Source organism: Camellia sinensis, chromosome 6 (assembly GCF_055761805.1).
Source record: "Camellia sinensis isolate YWXY chromosome 6, ASM5576180v1, whole genome shotgun sequence".
Classification (NCBI taxonomy): Eukaryota; Viridiplantae; Streptophyta; class Magnoliopsida; order Ericales; family Theaceae; genus Camellia; species Camellia sinensis.
This window is the reverse complement of record NC_138966.1, coordinates 197,135,420-197,156,988: the sequence shown is the minus strand read 5'-3', so window position 1 is coordinate 197,156,988 and position 21,569 is coordinate 197,135,420. Positions and strand designations below refer to the sequence as shown.

Sequence of the window (21,569 nt, the reverse complement as noted above, 5' to 3'; positions counted from 1 at the left end):
GCCTATTGCGGGATAGGGTTGCCCTGTCCTAATTTAGAAATGAGATCTAGGATTTACTAAATCATTTAAAGAAGCAATAATACAACCCTGTAAAGGAGGGTATCCTGTCTTAGTTTGGCAGGTGCTAATGCTCCCTATATGCAAAAGGTTAATTTGGTCACAAAAAGGTACATCAATTATGACTATCATTATACCACTCCTTCCACAACGGAATGATCAAACAGTACAAATAACATAATCTGATTCTTGCCTTATTAACATAACATAACCCACGAATAGTGTCCGGGATATTATGCAACAAACCCGAGGATAGGTGAATGGACCCAGTCAATTTTGTTAAACACTTACCATTAGATCTAGAAGTCATCATCATCACCCATTAGGTGATAGTTGCCCAACCACGGCACTTTTGAGGAATTTTAAATAATCCTACCAGAGTGATCAATCTAAACAATTGTCTTTCCATTATTTATTATTTCCCGAAATGTGCCCCAATTTATTTTCAAAAGTGCGCGAACAAATTTCAACTTCTATTTTTTTTTTCAAAATTCTTCTTCAAAATAAAGTACCTTTTTTTATTTAAAATTTCAACGTTTTCCTTTCCTCTTTTTTTTCAAATGTTTTGAGGAGTTCAGATTTTATTCCAAGGAATCAATCAAACAATCGTTCTTTAGCCAAATATCTTATAGAGGAACCAAAATTTCATTCAAAGTGAGAGACTTGGTCATTACTTCCTTGTCAAGCATTTCTCCATAAAATTAAGGTTCCCTCAAAGTCAGTGGCCCAAAGATTTTTACTTGATGAAAAGAACTTTCCATAATTTCCGAACTCTATTCAAATTTTATTTTAAAAAAATTTTCAAGGAATTTTAGATCTTATTTATAGTCAAAGTTCTTCTAAGGAAATTCAAAATTTCATTTCAAAGTGAAAGACTTGGTCATTACATCCTTATCAACACTTTTCCATAAAATCAAATTCCCCCTAAAGTCAAAAACCTAAAGATTTCTAACTGATCAAAAACTTGTCATAATTACTAAAATTCTACTCCGGTTTTTTTTTAAAATTCTTACCTCCCAAGAAGTTTTGGATTTTATTCCAAGTATCTAATCGAACAATAGTCTCCTTAGTCAAGTATCTTTTAGGGGATTTCGAATTTTATTCAAAATTGAAGATTTGGTCACCACTTCCTTATCTACCATTTTTCATAAAAGTTGAAATTGCCCTTACAGTCAATGACTTAAAGATTCTTATTCAATCAAACACCTTCCATAATCTCTGAGGCTCTACTTAAGTTGGAAAGTTTCTTTTTTTTAGAAGTTATTCTTTAATCACATGTGTTTCTTGGACATTTAAATTTTAAAAAGGCAATAATACTTTCTTTTTTTTTTTCTTTCTTTTTTTTATCACAAAGGTAAGAACCCAAATTCAATATCAAATTCTTTATTCATGGGTTATCTCATTGTTGATCCCTGGAATCAAATCAAATCATTTCCAAAATATCACATAAGCACATAATTTGCATTCATGCCTATTGGGGGGGTAGGGTAGCCCTGTCTTAATTTAGAAAAGATATCTAGGATTCACTAAATCATTCAAAGAGGCAATAATACAATCCTGGAAAAGAGGATATCCTGCCCTAATCTGGAAGGTGCTAATGCTCTCTATACGCAAAAGGTAAGTTTGGTCACAAAAGGATACATCAGTTAATACTATCAATATACCTCTCCTTCCACAAGGGAATGATCAAACAGTACTAGTAGCATAATTTGATGCTTGCCTTATTGACATAACATAACCCACGAATAATGTCCGGGATATTATGCAACAAACTTGAAAATAGGTGAATGGACCCAGTCAATTTTGTTTAACACTTACCATCGGATCTCGAAGTCATCATCATCACCCATTCCCAACCAAGGCAATTTTAAGGAATCCTACCAAATGATCAATCTAAACAATTGTCTTTCCATTATTTATTGTTTCTCGAAATGTGGCCCAATTTATTTTCAAAAGTGCGTGATCAAATTTCAATTCTTTTTTTTTTTTCACAATCCATTTTCAAAATAAAATGCCTTTTTTTATTTAAAATTTCAATGTTTTCCTTTCCTCTTTTTTTTCAAATGTTTTGAGGAGTTCCAATTTTATTCCAAGGAATCAATCAAACAATCATTCTTTAGCCAAATATCTTATAGAGGAACCAAAATTTTATTCAAAATGAGAGACTTGGTCATTACTTCCGTGTCTAACATTTCTCCATAAAATTAAGGTTCCTTAAAGTCAGTGGCCCAAAGATTTTTACTTGATGAAAAGAACTTTTTATAATTTCCGAACTCTATTCAAATTTTATTTTCAAAAAATTTCCAACAAATTTTAGATCTTGTTCCAAGAAATCAATCAGTTACCTTATAGTCAAATGTCTTCTAAGGAAATTCAAAATTTCATTTCAAAGTGAGAGACTCGGTCATTACCTCCTTATCAACACTTTTCCATAAAATCAAATTCCATCTAAAGTCAAAAATCTAAAGATTTCTGTTTGATCAAAAAAATTTCATAATTACTAAAATTCTACTCGGGTTTTCTTTCAAAATTCTTTCCTCCCAAGGAGCTTTCGATTTTATTCCAAGTATCTAATCAAACAATTGTCTCCTTAGTCAAATATCTTTTAGGGGATTCCAAATTTTATTCAAAATTGAAGATTTGGTCACCACTTCCTTTTTCATAAAAGTTGAAATTCCCCCTAAAATCAATGACTTAAAGATTCTTATTCAATCAAACACCTTCCATAATCTCTGTGGCTCTACTTAAGTTGGAAAGTTTCTTTTTTTTAGAAATTATTCTTTAATCACATGTTTTCTTGGAGATTTAAATTTTAAAAAGGCAATCATTCTTTTCTTTTTTTTATTTATTGCTAAGGCAAGAACCTAAATTCAAACTCAAATTCTTTATAATCGGGAAACCACCGCCCTAATTTACTACCGATTACTCAAATCATGATCAAAATATGAATCACTGCCTAAATTGAATCCCCAAATCTTTGAAATTGGATTACTGCCCCAAATACCTCGGATTGCCACAGAATCAAATCACTGCCATATCAGACTCCCCAAAGTTTGGGAATGAAATCCCTATCTTTCTCATAGTTGATCCCTGGAATCAAATCAAATCATTTCCAAAATATCACATAAGCACATAAGTAGCATTCATGCCTATTGGGGGCGTAGGGTTGCCCTGTACTAATTTAGAAATGAAATCTAAGATTCACTAAACCATTCAAAGAGGCAATAATACAATCCTAGAAAAAAGGTATCCTGCCCTAGTCAAGAAGGTGCTAATGCTCTCTATATGCAAAAGGTAAGTTTGGTCAAAAAAGGGTAAATCAGTTAATGCTATGGACTCCCTAGACTATGAAGCAATACAATGTGCAGATGTCAATGAGATTTCTAATTCTATCAGAGAACTAGGAATGAACAACTTGCTAGCAGAGTGAATCAAGGTACGAGTACAAATCATATTTGTCAAAATCAGCTTCAAATGGCTCTAGTCGTGTGTAATAACAAGCTAAATGCAGAAACCTATAAATAAAGTCAATAATGATTACATGATTATGCAGGATTTCCTAAAACCGAATGGTTAGAAAACATGGAAGCATTGACCTTGAGTGGTTGAGAGATGTTCCTCCAGACAAGGCAAAGTAAGTCATCTCGAACCACAGACTTGTAATCATGCATAAACCTTACCATTTTGTATAAACAGTGAAACATCTAATGAACCATGATAACAGAGCTTGCTATAACATGTATTTCATCAGGTAGTCTGTTTGTATGTGGGGAAAGATTTTCATTGATAGGGTTGCTTTTGCTACTCATTTAAGTGAATTTAAACCAAAATTTATATATAATCAACTTCATTTTCTTAAATGACCAAGTTTAACTCAAACTAATCATGCTTATTCTCTACGGAAGAGAATTTACTTACTTATTATAACTTAATGATCTTAGTTTAACTTAAGCAACTCACTTAAAGTTTTTTTTCTCTTCTACCTCTCAAGAAGAAATTTTCTCTCTAACTTTATCCATCCTTCTCTCTTTTGTTGTATGAAATAATAGCTTAAGCCACTAATTGTTTCATTATCTTAAGTGACCAAGTGCCTGTTTGGCAGAAATTATTTACAGCTTATTTCAGCTTTCAGCTTAATTTAAGCTATTTTGATGTGTTTGGTTTAGCTTATAGCTTATAACTTATAACTTTGTGGAAGTCAGAAATCAGCTTATTCTTTGAGTGGAGCAGGAGATGCTTTAAGAATAAGCTGGAAATCAGCTTAAGCTGAAAGTTATAAGCTATAAGCTGTTTAGGCATAAGCTATAAGCACTTTCCCACAACTCTACCAAACAGGGCTCAAGTTTAATTAGTCTCTAAGAAAGAGAATTTACTGAGTAATTATAGCTTAACGATATTACTTTAACTTAAACACCTCACTTACGGTTTTCTAAATCACCTACGTGTTGATATTCCATTTTTGAAGTTCTTTTGTTCCTTCCTTTATTTCTATCATGAGTAATTGTTTCATTCCCTGTATCAGAATTTCATCGTTTATGCAAGACCTTAGCTACGTTTTACAGTGCTAGGGCATTTCTTCAATACAATTGGTTTTCTCTATATACTAAAATTTTGTTTCAGAAAATAAAAAGAAGAATCTCATAGTTAAGGTTAAAAGGGAAAAGAGGTTAAAAGTCCCCCAAAAAACATATAAATACATAAATAAATAAAATAAAGTAGATAATTATTGGACACCCCACAAAATGGAATTTTCCATACAACACCAAGAATATATCTGATAACAAGAAAAATACGGCTTTAACAACAGAATCAAGAGAAGCAGATTCTAACATATGTTTCTCCACAACTAGTACTAACTCTGCCGAAGCCACTTCTGCGTCATTTCAGTTCAAAATGATTTAGGTAACTATCAATTATGTCTAAACAGCTAGCATCACAAAGAGACACAGTTAAAAGGGCTTCAAAGATTTGAGAGTTAAGGACCAAAATACTATACAAGCACAAAAGATATAATTGGACTCTACTCTACTATTCACGATTAACCAAATATTTGGAAAGAGCGAAAGCACCAATAAAAGGAAGAAGATGATTCGTAGAAGCAATTTTCCTTATCTAGAAAATTGTGACCTTAAAAATTGTGCCTGACCTAGTCTCAATTAGAGCAATCCTCCCCCCCCCCCAAAAAAAAAAAATAATAAATAAATAAATAAATAAGAAGGTTGTTTCTCAATACCACACTTCCCCTGCAAAATAATTCGAAACACAATGAGGTACAAGTCCTTAAGCAGAACTTCACTCAATTTCTAGAGAGCTTGACAAAAATTTCTTAGTTGGTAAATTTTTCAAATCAATTTTTAATTTCTTGTTAAATTGTTTCAAGCATGAATTTATTGATCTTTGATGTATTTTAAATCATGTTTACAAGATGGAATGAAAAGAGGCTTTAGTAAAGCAAAAGCATAGCTATTTTGGGGGTCAGTTTTCATGATTGCGCAGAATTGAAATTGTGCAGAGGCCTGACTTTGATGAATTTTTAAAAATAGTTCTCTACCTCGTAATTTCATGAAATTTTAACAGGCAGTCCCTCCATAAGCCTAGTATATTGTGTAATAGAAGAAAATTCCAATAAATGAATTTTAAATAAATCTCAAACTAGGTTGTGTTTTGTTTTATTACTATGCTGAATTCTATTTTAACCTACTGTTTTCTATAAGTTTTTTAGTCGAGGAGACACTCAAAACAATTCAAAATAAGTCAAATTTCTTGAAGTTGTACCAGGGGAGCACAATAAATCACTGCCTTCAAACTCTATTGCAAAATGTGCTAAAATTTTATTGGATTTTCACCAAAAATTTATCATTAGATCTTCGAGTTTTCTATCTGAATCAAAAATGAAAGAGTGAAAGAATCAAGTCTTATTATGTAGCAGACGCATAGAAGAAGTGTAAATTGAATCAAATTATGGTTGAACAACCTCACCTATTCACTTCAATGAAAAGCTAAAACACTTCCACTTCAACAAAACACATTCAGAAAGTAGCATTGACAGCAAAATCGAAAGAAACAATACATACACATACCTGTAGGGCAAAGGAAAATCATATTTGGATATGAGACAGAGAGGGCACAGCTTGTCAATACAAAATCAAGGCATCGACATTTCTACCCTGCAATGAATCCAATATTAAAGAGATGCTCGATAAGGACCAACAACATATGGTGAATGTCATTGTATTTTTATAAGAAAAGTGAGGTCATACCACCCCAGAATAGAGTAAACAACATAAATACAAGATCAGCTCTACAGGAAACATAAGCATGAGATGAGATAAAACTGTTTAAACTAGCAATATTATCATCATGACAATAATCTGTTTGACCCATCATAATCACTTTGTTGCCAAAATTCACGAGCCCATAAGAAGCTCAAGGAAAAGCCAATTCAATGTAGAGAGAAAGCTCATAACTTTGTCTAATTTCTTGATATGGATTCATAAAAAGCAAGCTAACAAATCAACCTAAAAACAAAAATATTTGCGTATAAAACTACGGCATTATGGTAATTATGTAACCATCCTCTATTTTTGGAATTATAACATCAGTTTTTAAATATTTAGCTTATTTTTTTTATTTTTTTTTTTAAATGAAATGAAAGAAAGAAAGAAAGATGGAAAAGAAAAGGGAAAAAGATAGCACATAGAACTCTAGGTCAATACCAAATCAAAGCCCTAAATCTAAGAGAACCAAAAACTCTAGATTGTAGCATTTCGAATTAGCTAGCTCAGGATCTGCATCCGTTCAATCCAGATCAAAGTCATTCAAATCAAAAACAACATCAGTCAAGTCCATATTTGAGCTTAAAATCTTAGGCCAGAACAATAAATAAGCAAACGAATAAAAGTAGTTTGATCTCAAATCCAACATCTACGAATCGAATGCAAATGACACGCATGAGGTGGATCGAAGCCCTAACTGTTGGAGAGAAAGAGATCGAGGGAGGAGAGAAGACAGAGAAAGAGATCGAGGGAGTGGAGGAGGGGAGAGGAGCCCTAACCTGTTCAGATCAATTGAAGAAGCTGAGGTATTCTTCGTCTGCTCTCTTCTTCTTCTCCTCCTCCTCGTCTTCGTCTTCTGTCTCCACCTTCTTCTCCTCCCTTTTCTTCGTCTTCTCCTATTCTCTCTCTCCCTTTCCTTTGTTTCTCCTTTTTATTTTTTTTCCCCCTGTTGCTGATTCACCCGTCTCTCTCTCTCTCTCTTCTATTTCTCTCTCCTCCTTTAGTTTCTTCCCTCACTTTTTTTTTATCCTTATTTTTATTAAACCTAAAATTCATAAAATAAATTATTTTTATTTAAAAAGACTCATTTTTTATTAAAAAATTTAAAAAATATGTTTATTAATTTTATTATTATTGTAATTGTATAAAAATTAATGATTTTTCTTTTTATTTTAGACATATAATAAATAAATAAAATTATATATATTAAACGTGTCTCCAGCATGTCATGTCCTCTATTTTTTAAAAATTTACGTGTCCCGTATCCATATTCGTGCATCATATCATATAACCATGAATATCCCAAGAACTAGTGCAAAACTCAACAATCCAAAGTCAATTACAAGAGAAATACCTTCAATGGGAGCAACAATAATGATTAATAATTGTCATGTAACAGTTTGAATTCAACAACAAACATTATGAATCAAACCAAAACATGATTCTCCAAGAACCTAAAGGTTCAGATTATACAGAGCTTAGAATTAGAATTCGAAACTCAAGAGATTCATATATCTAATTGAGATAAATCATCAACCACGACAAGCAACGTAAATTATAGTTAAAATTTGAATCAAATTGTTTACCTGAATCGAACATTGAGGCATACGATTCTCAGCTGACACCTACCCTGCACCTAGCCCCTACTATCTCCATTGCCTGCACCTAGCCTGTCAAAACCTCCAAATTACATTTCTCAGCAAAACAGTCCCAACCTAACATGGTAACCATCTAATGCAAAATGCTTATATCAAAACAAGGCATGTTTTTTCCCCTAGGAAATTCAATTTTAAATTACATTTTCTTACAAAAACAAACTATTTCTCAACAACTACACTTCCAGTTATCCTCATTTATCTCAGCAAACTCACAGGAAAAATAAATAAAAAATAAAATAAAATAATAATAAATAAAAATGTGGAATCAAATAGAAATAAATGAGGAAAGTTGAATTGGGGAATCTAAATGAATTTGGTGGGTTTAAAACTTTATCATAAACGGGGTTTAGATAAAAACGAACAGGAAAATAAAACCCACGAAATCTATATAGAATCTCATGCGATTTTGCAAGAAATGTAATCAATCACCTACTTGTATAAAAGCAAGAATTCAATGAGAATGTCAAATAGAGAAAATTGGAAAGATTTATCAGATGCAGCTGAGCTTACTGATCTCCGACTGTGCCATGTGGCCGAAGTGGTCTACTTGGGAATCCAGTCAATGCTGGAGAACCAAGTTCGTCTTCAGTGTAGCAGGAGAGAGAGAAGAGAGAAAAATGAAGCAAATATAGGGTTTGTGTTTTGACATATTATTTTTAAAATAAAATTTTTAAGAGAATTTAAAAATTTTGAAAATTTGTCTAATTATAGATTTTGAAAATAATTTTCAAATGTTGGAGTTTGGGATGATTTAATAGTTATTATTATTATTTTTGTAGTTGATTAAATGGGTATAAGAGAAAAAGTGATTGAGAAAAAGAGAAGAGAATGAAAAAGTGATTATTAATGTGTAGTTGAAAAAAAAAGTGATTTTGAAAAAAAATTTAAAAATTTTCAACCAAACATGTTTTTGGAGACAAACCACATAGACTATTTTTTTTACAAAAAAACTAGGTCTCAAAATTTGGCACCCCAAATTTATCCACAAATGGCTATATGTGGTGGAGATTGAATTCAATTCATGCTTCACTATAGATCATGTATGAAGAAAAATATTATGGCGATTTTTTTTTAAGGTCCCTGATATTAAAATTTTGTAGCATAAAGGGGACTTGATATTTTCATAATATCTAAGGTCCCTTAACATTGATCTAGAGAAAATTCGATTCAGAGAATTTCTCTGGATAAATCACAGAGAAAATTCCAAAGTTCTCTGGACATATCACAGAGAAAATTCCAATTCCAAATTTCTCTGGATATATCAAACAGAAAATTTTACTCATCGACACCAAATTTTTTTGGACACATCATAGAGAAAATTTTACACATCACCCACATGAAATTTCTCTGGACACATTACAGAGAAATTTTACACATCTCCAACACCAAATTTCTCTGGACACATCACAGAGAAAATTTTACACATCACCAACACCAAATTTCTCTGGTTTCAAACCAGAGAAAATTGAAATTTCTCTAAGTTCAAACTAGAGAATTTTTTTTTCTTTTTCCTTTTCTTATTTCAACTTCTATTTATTAACAATACTGTTGTTGTTGACCATTACTCCATATCCAGTTTATGCAACCATTTATGTATAAACTAACATTTCTACAAAACCCTTTACAATAACATTAGAATTAAACATTCAAAAAATACAAGGACCAACCAACATTCTAATCCTTAGGGAGCATTTTATGTTGCATGATTTTCTTACCTGGCTAGATCTGGATAAACTTGGCCGCCTTGATCTCGCACGTCTCTAAACATCGAAAGAAATGAGTTGAACCCTTTAGATGAAGCCCCGCTCAATATCCACAGTAGCAAGTTACTAAACAAATTCATGGTCCCAACTTTGTTCACAAATTTTTTTGGCTTTGTTCACATCTGTAGATGCACATCTTGACCAGGTAGATGTTGTGTTTTCTTGGCAGCATTATCTTTTACTTTTGTGCATAATGATCGCTGCTTCTGCTTCATGTATTGGATGACTAGAGAAATTCTCTGGTTTGAACTAAATTTTTTTTAGGTTGGTCTAGAGAAATTCTCTGGTTTGGATTGAAATTTCTCTAGATTGATTTGAGAGACTTTAGACATTCTCTCCTTGACATTTCAACAAACACTTTCTTTGCTGAATCCATGTCCTCAGCTCCCGAATACACCTTTTTATGTGGATTTCTTCAATAAATGTTGTATGAAGATTTTAAGATTTGGTTTATTGAGATCAACAATAAAGACAATGAAGAAGAAACGAGAAAAAAGTAAGAGAAGCAATGATAAATATTTTTCAGTTGTGCTTGTGAATATGTAACTGATGCATTTTGTTTCTGCTTTCATATCTGCTATAATGCTTTTATAAAGATTACTAGTGTTCTGCTTCTTGATATTTTTCCTCCGAGGGTAATGATATTTGTTGACGGAGGAATCTTCATCAGAGGACTAGTGATTGGAGGAACAATAATGAGGACTAGTGCGTTGCTTCATATAAATCTTGTTGTATAAAGCATTATCAAGAATCTTCATATAAATCGACGATCAGCTTTATAAATCTTGTTAGTGCAAATTCCTCTGTCGTAGTCAATGCCAATGAAGCTTTGAACAATGTTGCAGACAAAGAGGAGAGAGAGAGAGAGAGAGTTATTTGGTGCAAGAAGGGAGAGGAGAGAAAATGAAAGAATGGGTGTTATATATGGGTATAGGTGAGGGACCTTAGACTACAAATTTTTTTTATTGTGGACCTCTCCCATTGCTAAAAGTTGGAGAGGGATGTTAGACTAATTTTCTCTAAATAATATGAATGAAATATAAGTTTTTTTTTTAATTTTTTAAATCAGTATTTAAATTTATAATGTAAATACAATGAAAATGAAAATATTATGTATGAATCTTATAAATAGTATATTAAACGGTTGGTGTTGTTTTTGTGCAAAGTGTGCAGTAGACGATGATAAACCACCAGTGCGGAATTGAAGTCAAGGTCCATGAGACTTTCCCAAACAGAGTCTAGAATTAGCTGAGACTAACAATTTTGACTCCAAGTGAATGATGAATTCTTTCACATAATTATATATAACTTTTGCTCTCTTTTCTTTTTTATATTTTCTTTTTATCTTTTTCTTTATTTTTTTGCTCTTTAGTAGGACACAAATGAGAGGAGAGGAGATGAAGAGATAGAAGTAGAAATTAAGTTTTTTTTTTTGGTGGTTAAAGAGATGAAGAGACTTGAATTTTAGGAATTTTCTTAAATTGAATTGTATAACATTGAATGGATAAAAATAAGTTCAAGAATTGATCTGATATCTCTTTCATGGACCAATTATTTCTATTTGATTATGTTTGGATGACAAGAATTATAGAGAAGGAATATGTGAATCTCATTATAATAAACTTAAAAAGTATATCCTAGGAAATGGTGAGATATATATTTTTTTATAATTATATTATTTAAGAAAATGGAATGTTTTTAGATTTATTTTTTGTTAAAAAACTCTGACTAAATTTTCCATTTTATCTTCTTGCTTTTTTAGAATATAAATAGATATTAAAAAAATATTCGAATTGGTCAACCCAATTGATTGATATGCAAAGTTTGATTCCATTTGATTTGGTTTGGTTATAAATAAATATTAAAATGAAAAACTTACTTATAAATTTGATCTTGAGTAATGGTGATTTATTTAACCTTAAAGATTTTTTTATAGATCAATTAGTCCCATTAATTTTGAAAAGATAGATTTAATATATTATTTAAAAAGTAGATTTAGTTATACTCTTATTTCTATTATATTTCTTTCTTTTTTTCTTTTGTGCTAAAAAGGTAAGATATATAATATATGAGAATCAATTTGGAATGAATTTTTATATGTGAATTTTTTTTTATTTAAAAAACATTTCAAAACGAGTACATAAATGACTTGAAATATAAAATTTTTTACACATTCCAAAACGATGTGCAATTCTTCGAACTTTTCAAAAAAAGTATAAAAACTCCTTAGAATTAATTTTGTCAATTTGTTTTTTAAGTTGGTCACAAACTATGCTTTTTAACTTTCAAAAGTGAATGTTTTAGGAAGTGTTTTATAAGTTGGCCTTTTTACTTCATTACGAAAAAAACGTTTAAAAAAGTTAAAAGGTAATTTGACATATATAAGTCAACAAATTTGGCTTATAAACTTGTTCCCAAAATCAAATTGAAAAATTAGAAGGCATATTTGAATGAAAATTTTAATTTCTAGAGATTTAATCGGAAAAGTAGTATAATTCAATATTTGTTGTTTTTCTCCATCTCGGAAGAAGTAACAGTGACCGTATAAATAGAACTAGCTCCTAGAAACTAGCAGTCACCACTTCAACATTTTCTGAAATTTGAAATTTTCTTTCAGAAACACTTAATTGGTAGGTTTGTTCGTATAACGGTGAAAATTTGTACTAGTATAAATGGTTATCAAGATAACATAATTTGAAGCAAGCCACATTTGATTATTCAACTAGTCAAAATCTTGATATTCTCCGGGTATTGAACAATGAAATTTTTTACTCATTTTGATATAATTTACAGAGAATCAATCAATATTCAGTAGCTTCTCTTTCTTTTTTCTTTTTATTTATTTTTTCAGTGACTCACTCAATGTACTCAATATCCACATTTTGAGATGGTTGATGCATCAACTCAAATGCTTCTTCTTCCTGTGATTGTATTTGTATATCCTGCCAAGCAGCAAACCAAGTCACCAACACTTCGAAAAATGACCAAATGCATAGGAAAAGCAAAACAATGGCAAGGCATGGTGTGCCATTATTCCTTTGTTTCAAAACCAAATCATGAGGATCACAACATGATGACAAAGATGATTCAATACCTGTGTATTTTTTAGATGATGTGTTGGTTGATCTTGGGCAATTGAATAGGCTTGGGGTTGAGACATTCGGTAATAGGGCTCTTTGAGATCAAATTTGCCGGATGATGTATGGACTATTCCTCCTTGTCCGGCACCAGCGGCCCAACTTTTAGCTATTTAAGTTCATTTACCACTAATTAGAACATTTAAAGAATCCTATTAACAAACAAATACAACTGAACTAGTTAGATCATGAACACTAACTTGTCATCGTTAAGTTAATAGAATAACTCTGAGCATTGTGTGCAATCATGTGGAGTTGACCTGTAATTTCTTGTCCTGGCATGACATAAAGTGGCTGAGAGAGGACACAACGCAGCTGATACCAGTGGGTTGTAGCCGCACCAGGAGCTGTGCTCAGCCACCTTTGTACAGTACTGTAGAATGAGGAATTAACAATGGTTGTGAGAGAGAGAGAGAGAGAGAGAGAGGAACATTATTAATCAAACATCAAATGATTACCTCCCATCGAACAATACATCAAACCAACATGCCAACCCATGAATTCTAGTACCCGCAGGGGCTTTGAATTTCAATGGAACATCAATTTCATACAACTCCTCTTCCTGCAGAATGAAAAATATAAGACAATCATCAAGCTTTATTCCATACTTCAATCCCATTTAACATGGATATATTACAGCCTCTATGGGTAGTTTCATAATCAGGTTGCATCATATTCCATTGCCCAAACAATCCCACAAAGTTTACAAAACAGAAATCCATATATACCCTGCAAAGAAAGACAATGTGAGCAGCTATCAAAACCTCCGACATTTTTGTACCCTAGTAGACCCCCTTTGTGATCCATAATTTCAGCAGTTCCATAGTTACAGAAACAGTAATTCCATTCCACAAAACCTTTTTAACTTGACCTCTTCAAATCCATGAATGCCCACCAGTCATGGACTATGAAAGAACAATTGCTGTGCTAATAAAGAAACAAGTATTTTTTTTATAAATATTACTGTGGTTGGCAAGTGATAGTTCTTATTTAGACAGTTAACTAATACCTTTATAGAAGTGAAGTTAATCGTATGAGATATTGCTGGAGCCACTAATAGACTAGGATCAAAAGCATCCACCACTGGCTGTACAGAAAGTAAAGGGGAGAGAGAGAGAGAGAGAGAGATCATTAGAGGTCACCATGATAAAAACAGAAAAGCCAACATAATTACTGTCAATAAACATGACAGACAGAAGTGTATGCACAGACACATTGTACTCGAAAGTTTCAAGAACCTTTGAACAATGCTTTACCATCAAGTTGATGGTAACCATGGCGTGCACACACACACACACACACACACACACACACATTGTACTTGAATGCTTCAAGAACCTTTCAACAATGCTTTCCTGCCAACACATTTATAATATGAGTGTTCAAATTGACCTAATTCAATTCATATGTGGAAACTGCAGGCAGCTTTTTTCTGTCAGTGACTGTATCAAGATTTACCACAATCTAACAATGTGAGTGTTCACAGTTTCTACTTTCAACTGGAATCCCTTAAAAGTTTCTCCTAATTTTTCTTTCTACACAGACCACATCATCCACATCATGGAAGAGAGAGAACTCTTCTAATGAAGACAAATAACAGATTCTTCCAAAAGGACACACCTCAATGAACATTGACCTGCCACAAATAAAATCATCTCAAACAAGCCTTGAGACCATCTGCTTTTTGTTATGATATCTTAAATAATGTCATTTCCATATGTTTGAAAAGATTTTGAGGGTGGCAATCCAAGGGGCGGGCTACCTTTCATAAAAAAAAAAAAATCCCACTGTGAACCAGTAAAATAGGGAATGATTCATGCTAGTGGATTTAATTATTAGTTATTTCAGTGTTAACAAGAGAATGAAATTTATTGACGTTCTAGAAGGTACACATACTTCAAAATTGCTTACAATCTAAGGTTATAGATAATCTGAATTAGATGTGCGTGGACAAAATCTCCACTGCTTGGTAAAGAAGACACTCTTACAAATGGGATCAAAACTCATAAGCTTGGTGTGTACCCATGCAATATAGAAATAACTAAATCCTACATGAAAATGAAGTTCTAAGAAAAAATTACATTCTTCAAATGATCACTACTTACAGTTATCCCAACTTTAACCAAACCAAGCCTCCAAACTCATCAAATGGGGTCGTTTACATAAATCCTTCTTCTCTACTCCCAATTTTATTAATCAAAATACCCTTCTAGAGCTTTTAAATGGTGATGTTGTTCTTCACGGTGATTTTTTATAATAAGAAAATTTTGCATAACAAACAAAAGATGTAACTTCAAAGAACTAACCTCTACAAACCAAACTCTATGTATCAACAACTAAATTATTGAAGGAAAAGAGCAGGAATAGGTTCAACAAATAAGATGCATTATAATGCACTTGTAGACATTTAAAGCCAAGCATAATGAGAAAACTGTGACACCATCTTAAAAATTCAATAATATTTGTAGTACTTGCAAGTTCTGCTATCAAAATCTTAGGATTCGCAATTCTTGCAAAATCGATACGAATCTATGGGTATTCGAAGTGAATCTCTAGTGAATTGCACGATTCACAATCGATTCACAATTTAATTCACTTTTTACGATTTATGTAATTTTTGAAATTATTATGTCTGACATATTTTAGACGTTTTTTCTCTATCTTTTTAGTGAAAATGACATAAACAACTTCTAATAACATTTAATACCAAAATAACCAACATATATACATGATTTGTTGTTATTTTAGGAATCATGGAATTTTTAATAGGATCCAATCAGATTCAGTCAGACTCGACATATTTTTAACTTTCTCATTTTTTTTCCCTTTAAAAAATCATAATATATCTTCTAAAGATGTTTAAAATTAAAGTTACACTATGAATTATCTATTGTTAGTTTATTAAATTGAATATTATATGTGTGAGGTTAGTTATACCTTTTAAAATATTTTAATTATTTCTTATTATTTGCTCACTATTACTTAGAAAAGTATGTTTGTTTATTGTCCAAATATCAATATCATTGTTAATTATTGTTACTTTGAAAATTGATAGTTTTATCTATTTGTTATTATCTTTATTAAGAATGGTTGATAAAAACTATCTAAAAAAGAAAAAGGTAAGATGGTGATCTTACATACAAACTTTGTTAACTTTTTACCTATTAAACTACGTGATTATCATTCAAAATAACATTTTCATAGATTTAAGTCTAAATATTTTATATTCATAAGATATATTTGATATCTAAATGTATGGATATATATGCTTTTAAGTAATTTAAAAAAGTGACCGAATATTTACAATTCACGATTCACGATTCACGATTCGCGATTCGGTACGAAACCATTTCGATTCATGGTACGAATCCCGATTTGACAATTATGCTTGCAAGTAAGACGAACCTGAGAAAAGTACCCTTGGAAAGCAAATCCATATAAAGGTGTTAGATCAACCTCATAATAACTTCGTTGCTGCCAAAAGAGGGCCTGCGTAGATAAGAGTAAAAAATATTAGACCACTTTCATTGCCAAAAAAACCAAAACACAACAAAAAACAAGTTTTTATGGTAGTAACAAATAAACAATATAAAGCAAATGGATGCATTTAGCAACAAGTGACCAAACAAAAATAAACTGATTCTAAAACAGAAGACAAAATTTTCCTAGTGAAGATATTATCTTCATTAAAGAAGAGCACAAGAGCCCAGCATATTTGCAAGGAAAAATAATGAAGGGTAAAAGCAGTGATATAATTTAATGTATCTTACCCAAAATTACAAATAATCCAATGACCTAATATTGTTTTTAGTCCCCTTTTTGCTTGTTTAATTTCTCAAGTAAAATAACAGCACAAACAAGTTCCTGATTTTTTGATCCAGGACTTTGTCCCAGTAAAATGCAACGTTCACTACAATTTGCATACAAATAGGTGTAAGACTAGTTCGATCACTATTTAATTGGATAGATTCCAAAAGGTCAACTTACATTTAAAAACTGAATTTTTTATTTTTATTTTTGATAAATAAATTTTAAAAAAAAAACTGAAATTGAATTCTTTTGACAAGAAATAGGAGGGGAAAATCACCTACAATTGGGGTCATGCAAATTTCACATATCATTCTTAACCTTCACTTAATCACAGGGTACATGATAGTGATTAACCCTACAAATGCTTCAACTCATTTCACTTACCTTATTTGCAATCTCAACATACAAATATTCATCACTGAATGGTGCCATATGTATTCTGCAGGAGCAATCAAACTTAAACATCAGAACCCAAACAAATGACACATAACAAAGCACACATATTAATCTTTGCAACAAATATGATAAAACACAGTGAAACAAATATATGTAGGCACTCCTAGGGACCCTTGCTACACTTTGGGTTCAGTCAACCCCAACCCCACTATATACCTAAGCCACTAACAAATAAATAAATAAATAACACCTACCCTCCCACTTATAGTCCATAGTGAAAATTTAAAAACTGTTCCGGACATAAATATCAAAGAAAAACACAGAAACATCAATAATTAACGTACTTAACATCCTAAGCAAGGCCTAAAGCTAGAATCCTGCCAACTAGCATGGCTGCTTTTGAATTGAGTTTCTTCCATCTCTTATAGAATTTCCAATATGTTCCATGCATGATATTTGCACCATAACGTATGCAGAAAAGTCAAAGCACATAAGTTCACAGAGGGAAGTCAAGCTAGTAACTGAAAGTCTTCTAATTTAATACAGGAGATTAAGGGAGTTTGACAATGAGAACCATTAAACATTTTTCCATGGTATTGTGTAGGTACAAAAATCATTAAGATCATAGAAAATAAGACATGTACAATCACCTTCCAATCGTAGGAAACATCTTTCCATTAGGAACAAGGAACCGATCCCTTGCAATTACATAGGTCTCCAGCATTCTTTCATTGACTAACAAGGTCCCTAAAAGAAGAAAAAAAGATTCTGAGACTTCATTCTGTGCATAAAAAACAATAGATAATCTCCCCATCACTATTAATAGAATAGATTGTCCAACATGCAGACTGGGCGGAGTGCCAGTCTAAAATACCACAATGTGTCACTTTTTTAATAGATATCTTTCCCAATTTTCACTTGTGTCCAAGCATATACTAACTTCATGCCAATTCTATAATGTTACAAAAGTGTCTCCATTACTTAACCAGAAAAGAGGGTAAAAAAAAACACACGCACACACACTTTGTAACATAACATTGATGGTGTCACTAAATTGCATAGTAATAATAAAAAAAACAAACATGGCATTATATGTTTAATATCACAGAAAATGCCATAGTTAACTAGAATTTGTCAATAGCGCACATGCCATGATAAGCTTACCCATTGGCTCCGAGATCAAAATATCTACTTTCTCAGGCAATTCAACTTCTTCAACTTTACCCTTGACTACCTATAATTTAAGTGAAAACATGCCCCCAAAAAAGGATAAGAAACAGTGTTCTAACTCCGTTAACATTTAAATTGAAATGCAAGAAAACAAAAAATTGCACCGTAATTCTTTGAGCCAACAATGGGTTCCCAGCAATAAGTTTCCTGGCATATTCTACCATTTCAGATGCTTCCACTGCATAAACATGTTTAGCGCCAGCCTGATATGAGAAAAAAAAGTGAGGCAGAGAAAAAGAGAGGGTGGAGTTGGAATAGAATTCTAGAAGCCAACAAACAAAGATAAATCCATTAAGTCAGTATATTTTCATGCACAAACACAAACAAAACTTAGGCAACCTGAGCGGCAAATAAGGACAGAATACCGCTACCAGCACCAACATCCACAACCACACGACCAACAAAATCAGTGCAATTCTCAATGACTGCAGCATAATAAGTTCCTGAAACAAGCATGTTTATCATGTCAACTCACGCATGCACCTTGTGATCTATAACTACTCAATATAGACATGCATTTCTTTACAATTAAGGAAAACAAAAATGTTTGACAAGATACAAAGCATTTTACCAGCAGCACAATGGCACATATGCCTTTAACAAAGAATTTTTAATTACAAACATAGAAGGTAAACACCTACAACAAGATCAGCAAGCAACAAACCAAAGCTCAGTAATATTACCTGTCCTCACATAATCCTGTAGCATATTTTGTTGATGTAGCAATTGTCCATAGTAATGAAAATACATTTTGGCAGAAGATGACTCTATCTTATCATCAAACTTGCTTTTAGAAGCTGATAATGTTCCATTTGGTTCACATGATCCTGCAAGGGAAAACAAGAAACAATTAGGCTTCTCTAAACCATGATTTACAACTGCTCCTCATTCAAAATCTCAATTTCTCCATCTTAATTAGGGATTTTTTTTTTCTTTTCTCATTGTATAAGGGTGGTGCCCCCTTGGCACCTTCTCTAATGTAATTTTACTTATCAAAAAATGTCAAAAAAAAATTTTAATGAACACTTGGGCAATCTTAAGAAGTATTTGAAACGTGTGAAAGTGTCCAAAATAATTAAATTTAATCTGAGTTAGGGACACATCACCGAAGTATGCCCAAGAGGTGTCAATACTAAACGCATGCCCAACAGAGATACAACACCCAATTAAAGTGCCTATAGCTATTAGGGCACAATCTTATGCAAAAGCATTCAAAATAAGTTGGGACATATGACTTCAAATAGAAGCTTCACCTCATTTAAAGTTCCATGCAAGATACGATTGTTCTTTGTACAAATTACAAGCAAAGCACTAAAGAATCTTAATGACCAAACAATACTCAATAGAACAACTAAACAAAATATAAAATAGGGAAAAAGGGGTTGCAACAAATCAAAACAAAAAAATTGTATCAAACAGGTGACTAGATATACATCCATTTTTTCAACAAAAATTATAGGCGGATATCAAAAGAGCACCTTGAACAACCACTTCATTCTTCCATTGGTCAAATGCACAATGGAAGTCCCTACTTTCCTCCTCCTTTCTAAACTGAATTGTGATTCCCCTTGAATAAGAGTTCTGGTTCAAAAGTAAAGGGGTCAACAAACATGCACATTTAGCAGCGCAAAACCAAACTGCATCATAAAGCCACCAAAATGTAAACATCGACATGTTTTCACTATATCCAAGGTGATAAAATATTGAATGTAAACAGCAATAACAACAACGATAAGAACCTTCAAAACATGGAGTCTAGCGAAGAAAGAAAACTAGATGCTGCCAAACAGTGTGTCCAACCTACTGGAAGGGTGTTTTGAGGTCCCAAAAAGGAGAGGGTCATCCCCTCTCCTTGTGTCTTGAATACTTGCTTCATATGCCTCATGTGTGAGCATGTTTGCTAAGCTTATGTTGGCCATATATTGGCTTGTATTTGGGCTTATTTTAGCATGGCATGCCACTTTTTTTACTTGGTTTTGTCACTCCATGCATGCCTAATACACTTGTAGTGTAAATCTCACAAACTAGTCTTATATGCTTCATGAAGTAGCATGTCATTCTAACTTGTTTTGTTTTCATTTCAGCATGTTTTTAGTGATGTTTTGCCATGTCATACCTCTGTTAGGGTTTGGTTTGGTCACCTCTTGCATGCCTCATGCACTTGTAGTGCAATTCCATGAAATAGCCTAACATGCATCATGCTTTAACATGTCATTCTAACATGCTTTTGGCTTAACTTTAAGAAGCTTTTGTCCATGTTTTAGCATGCTCTAGCTCTGATTTGTGTTTTTTTGGTCATGCATGCCATGCTTTGTATAGCTATAGTGCATTCTAGTTTGTTAGCTTTGTGTGTCAAGTCCACTAGCATGCATTGCTTGGCCTATTTGAATGATTTGGCATCACTTATAATGTGATTTTAACCCATGTTTCATGGTCATGCACTTGCATTTATCACTCATTCAATGCGTTGGAGGGTTTCCCCCTTTATGCCTTAACATGAATCATTGCGTATGCCTCCATGCCTACGCTTGCTAGCTATCATTTCAATGTGTTTTTGGGGTTATTTTGCCAAGATATAACTCTGATTTTTATTGGTTAAGTCATCCCATGCTTGGTCTTAATAGGTGTAGTGTAATCCACCATATTTGCCTTGTATGCATTATGCCTTATGCCCTTCATGTTAGCTTGTTTTGGCTTCCTTCCATACATGTTTTAGTATCATTTTAACATGTTCTAGGAATGTTTTGGGCTGCCTTTGCCATATGCTTCATGCTTTGTATAGCTGTAGTGCAATTGGCCTTGCTAGCTTTGTGTTTTGATGACTCGTGCATGCTATCTTGGGCTATTTAGATGATTTGGCATCATTTAATACTTCATTTTAGAGCTTATAGCATAACTATATTCCCACTTCTTTCATGTTTTAAATGCCTTTGAGTATTGTGCATTGTTGTCTTATTGTGGCCTAGTGTGTATGCTTGCATGCCTAGGTCTTTGAGCCTCCATCTTAGCATGTTTTGGTCATTGTTTTGACCTATTTCAACTCTGTCCATGGTTGGTTCATGCATAGTTTCCATGTATTGCATGCCTCCTTTGTAGTCCTCTTTATTAGCTTTCATGCTTTAGGACCTTTGCATGCTATACTTGTGTTTGATTGAATGATTTGGCATCATTTCTTACTTAATTTCAGTGCATTTAGTGTTGTTACACTTCCGCATTTGTCACTCCTTGAGCCTTCTCGAGGGT

At 32.6% G+C, this 21,569-nt stretch overlaps 1 protein-coding gene and 1 long non-coding RNA gene across 2 annotated transcripts; both read right to left on the bottom strand.

Annotated features, from left to right (window-relative positions):
* Positions 1-6,006: 6,006 nt before the first annotated feature.
* LOC145792189 (uncharacterized) lies at positions 6,007-7,250 on the bottom strand. Its single transcript, XR_014331557.1, has 2 exons — positions 7,112-7,250; positions 6,007-6,224 (listed from the first exon to the last, which is right to left on the bottom strand). It is a non-coding gene; the product is annotated as an uncharacterized LOC145792189 (long non-coding RNA).
* A 5,196-nt stretch (positions 7,251-12,446) lies between these two features.
* LOC145792185 (putative histone-arginine methyltransferase 1.3) lies at positions 12,447-20,809 on the bottom strand. The gene is made up of 13 exons (XM_082872897.1): positions 19,805-20,809; positions 19,010-19,153; positions 18,666-18,769; positions 18,431-18,529; positions 18,261-18,330; positions 17,747-17,843; positions 17,085-17,139; positions 16,296-16,379; positions 13,900-13,977; positions 13,349-13,452; positions 13,091-13,263; positions 12,848-12,999; positions 12,447-12,695 (listed from the first exon to the last, which is right to left on the bottom strand). The coding sequence occupies exons 1-13, from the start codon at positions 19,998-20,000 to the stop codon at positions 12,609-12,611; spliced, it is 1,443 nt and encodes a 480-aa protein (XP_082729023.1). The 5' UTR covers positions 20,001-20,809; the 3' UTR covers positions 12,447-12,608.
* Between the last annotated feature and the right edge of the window lie 760 nt (positions 20,810-21,569).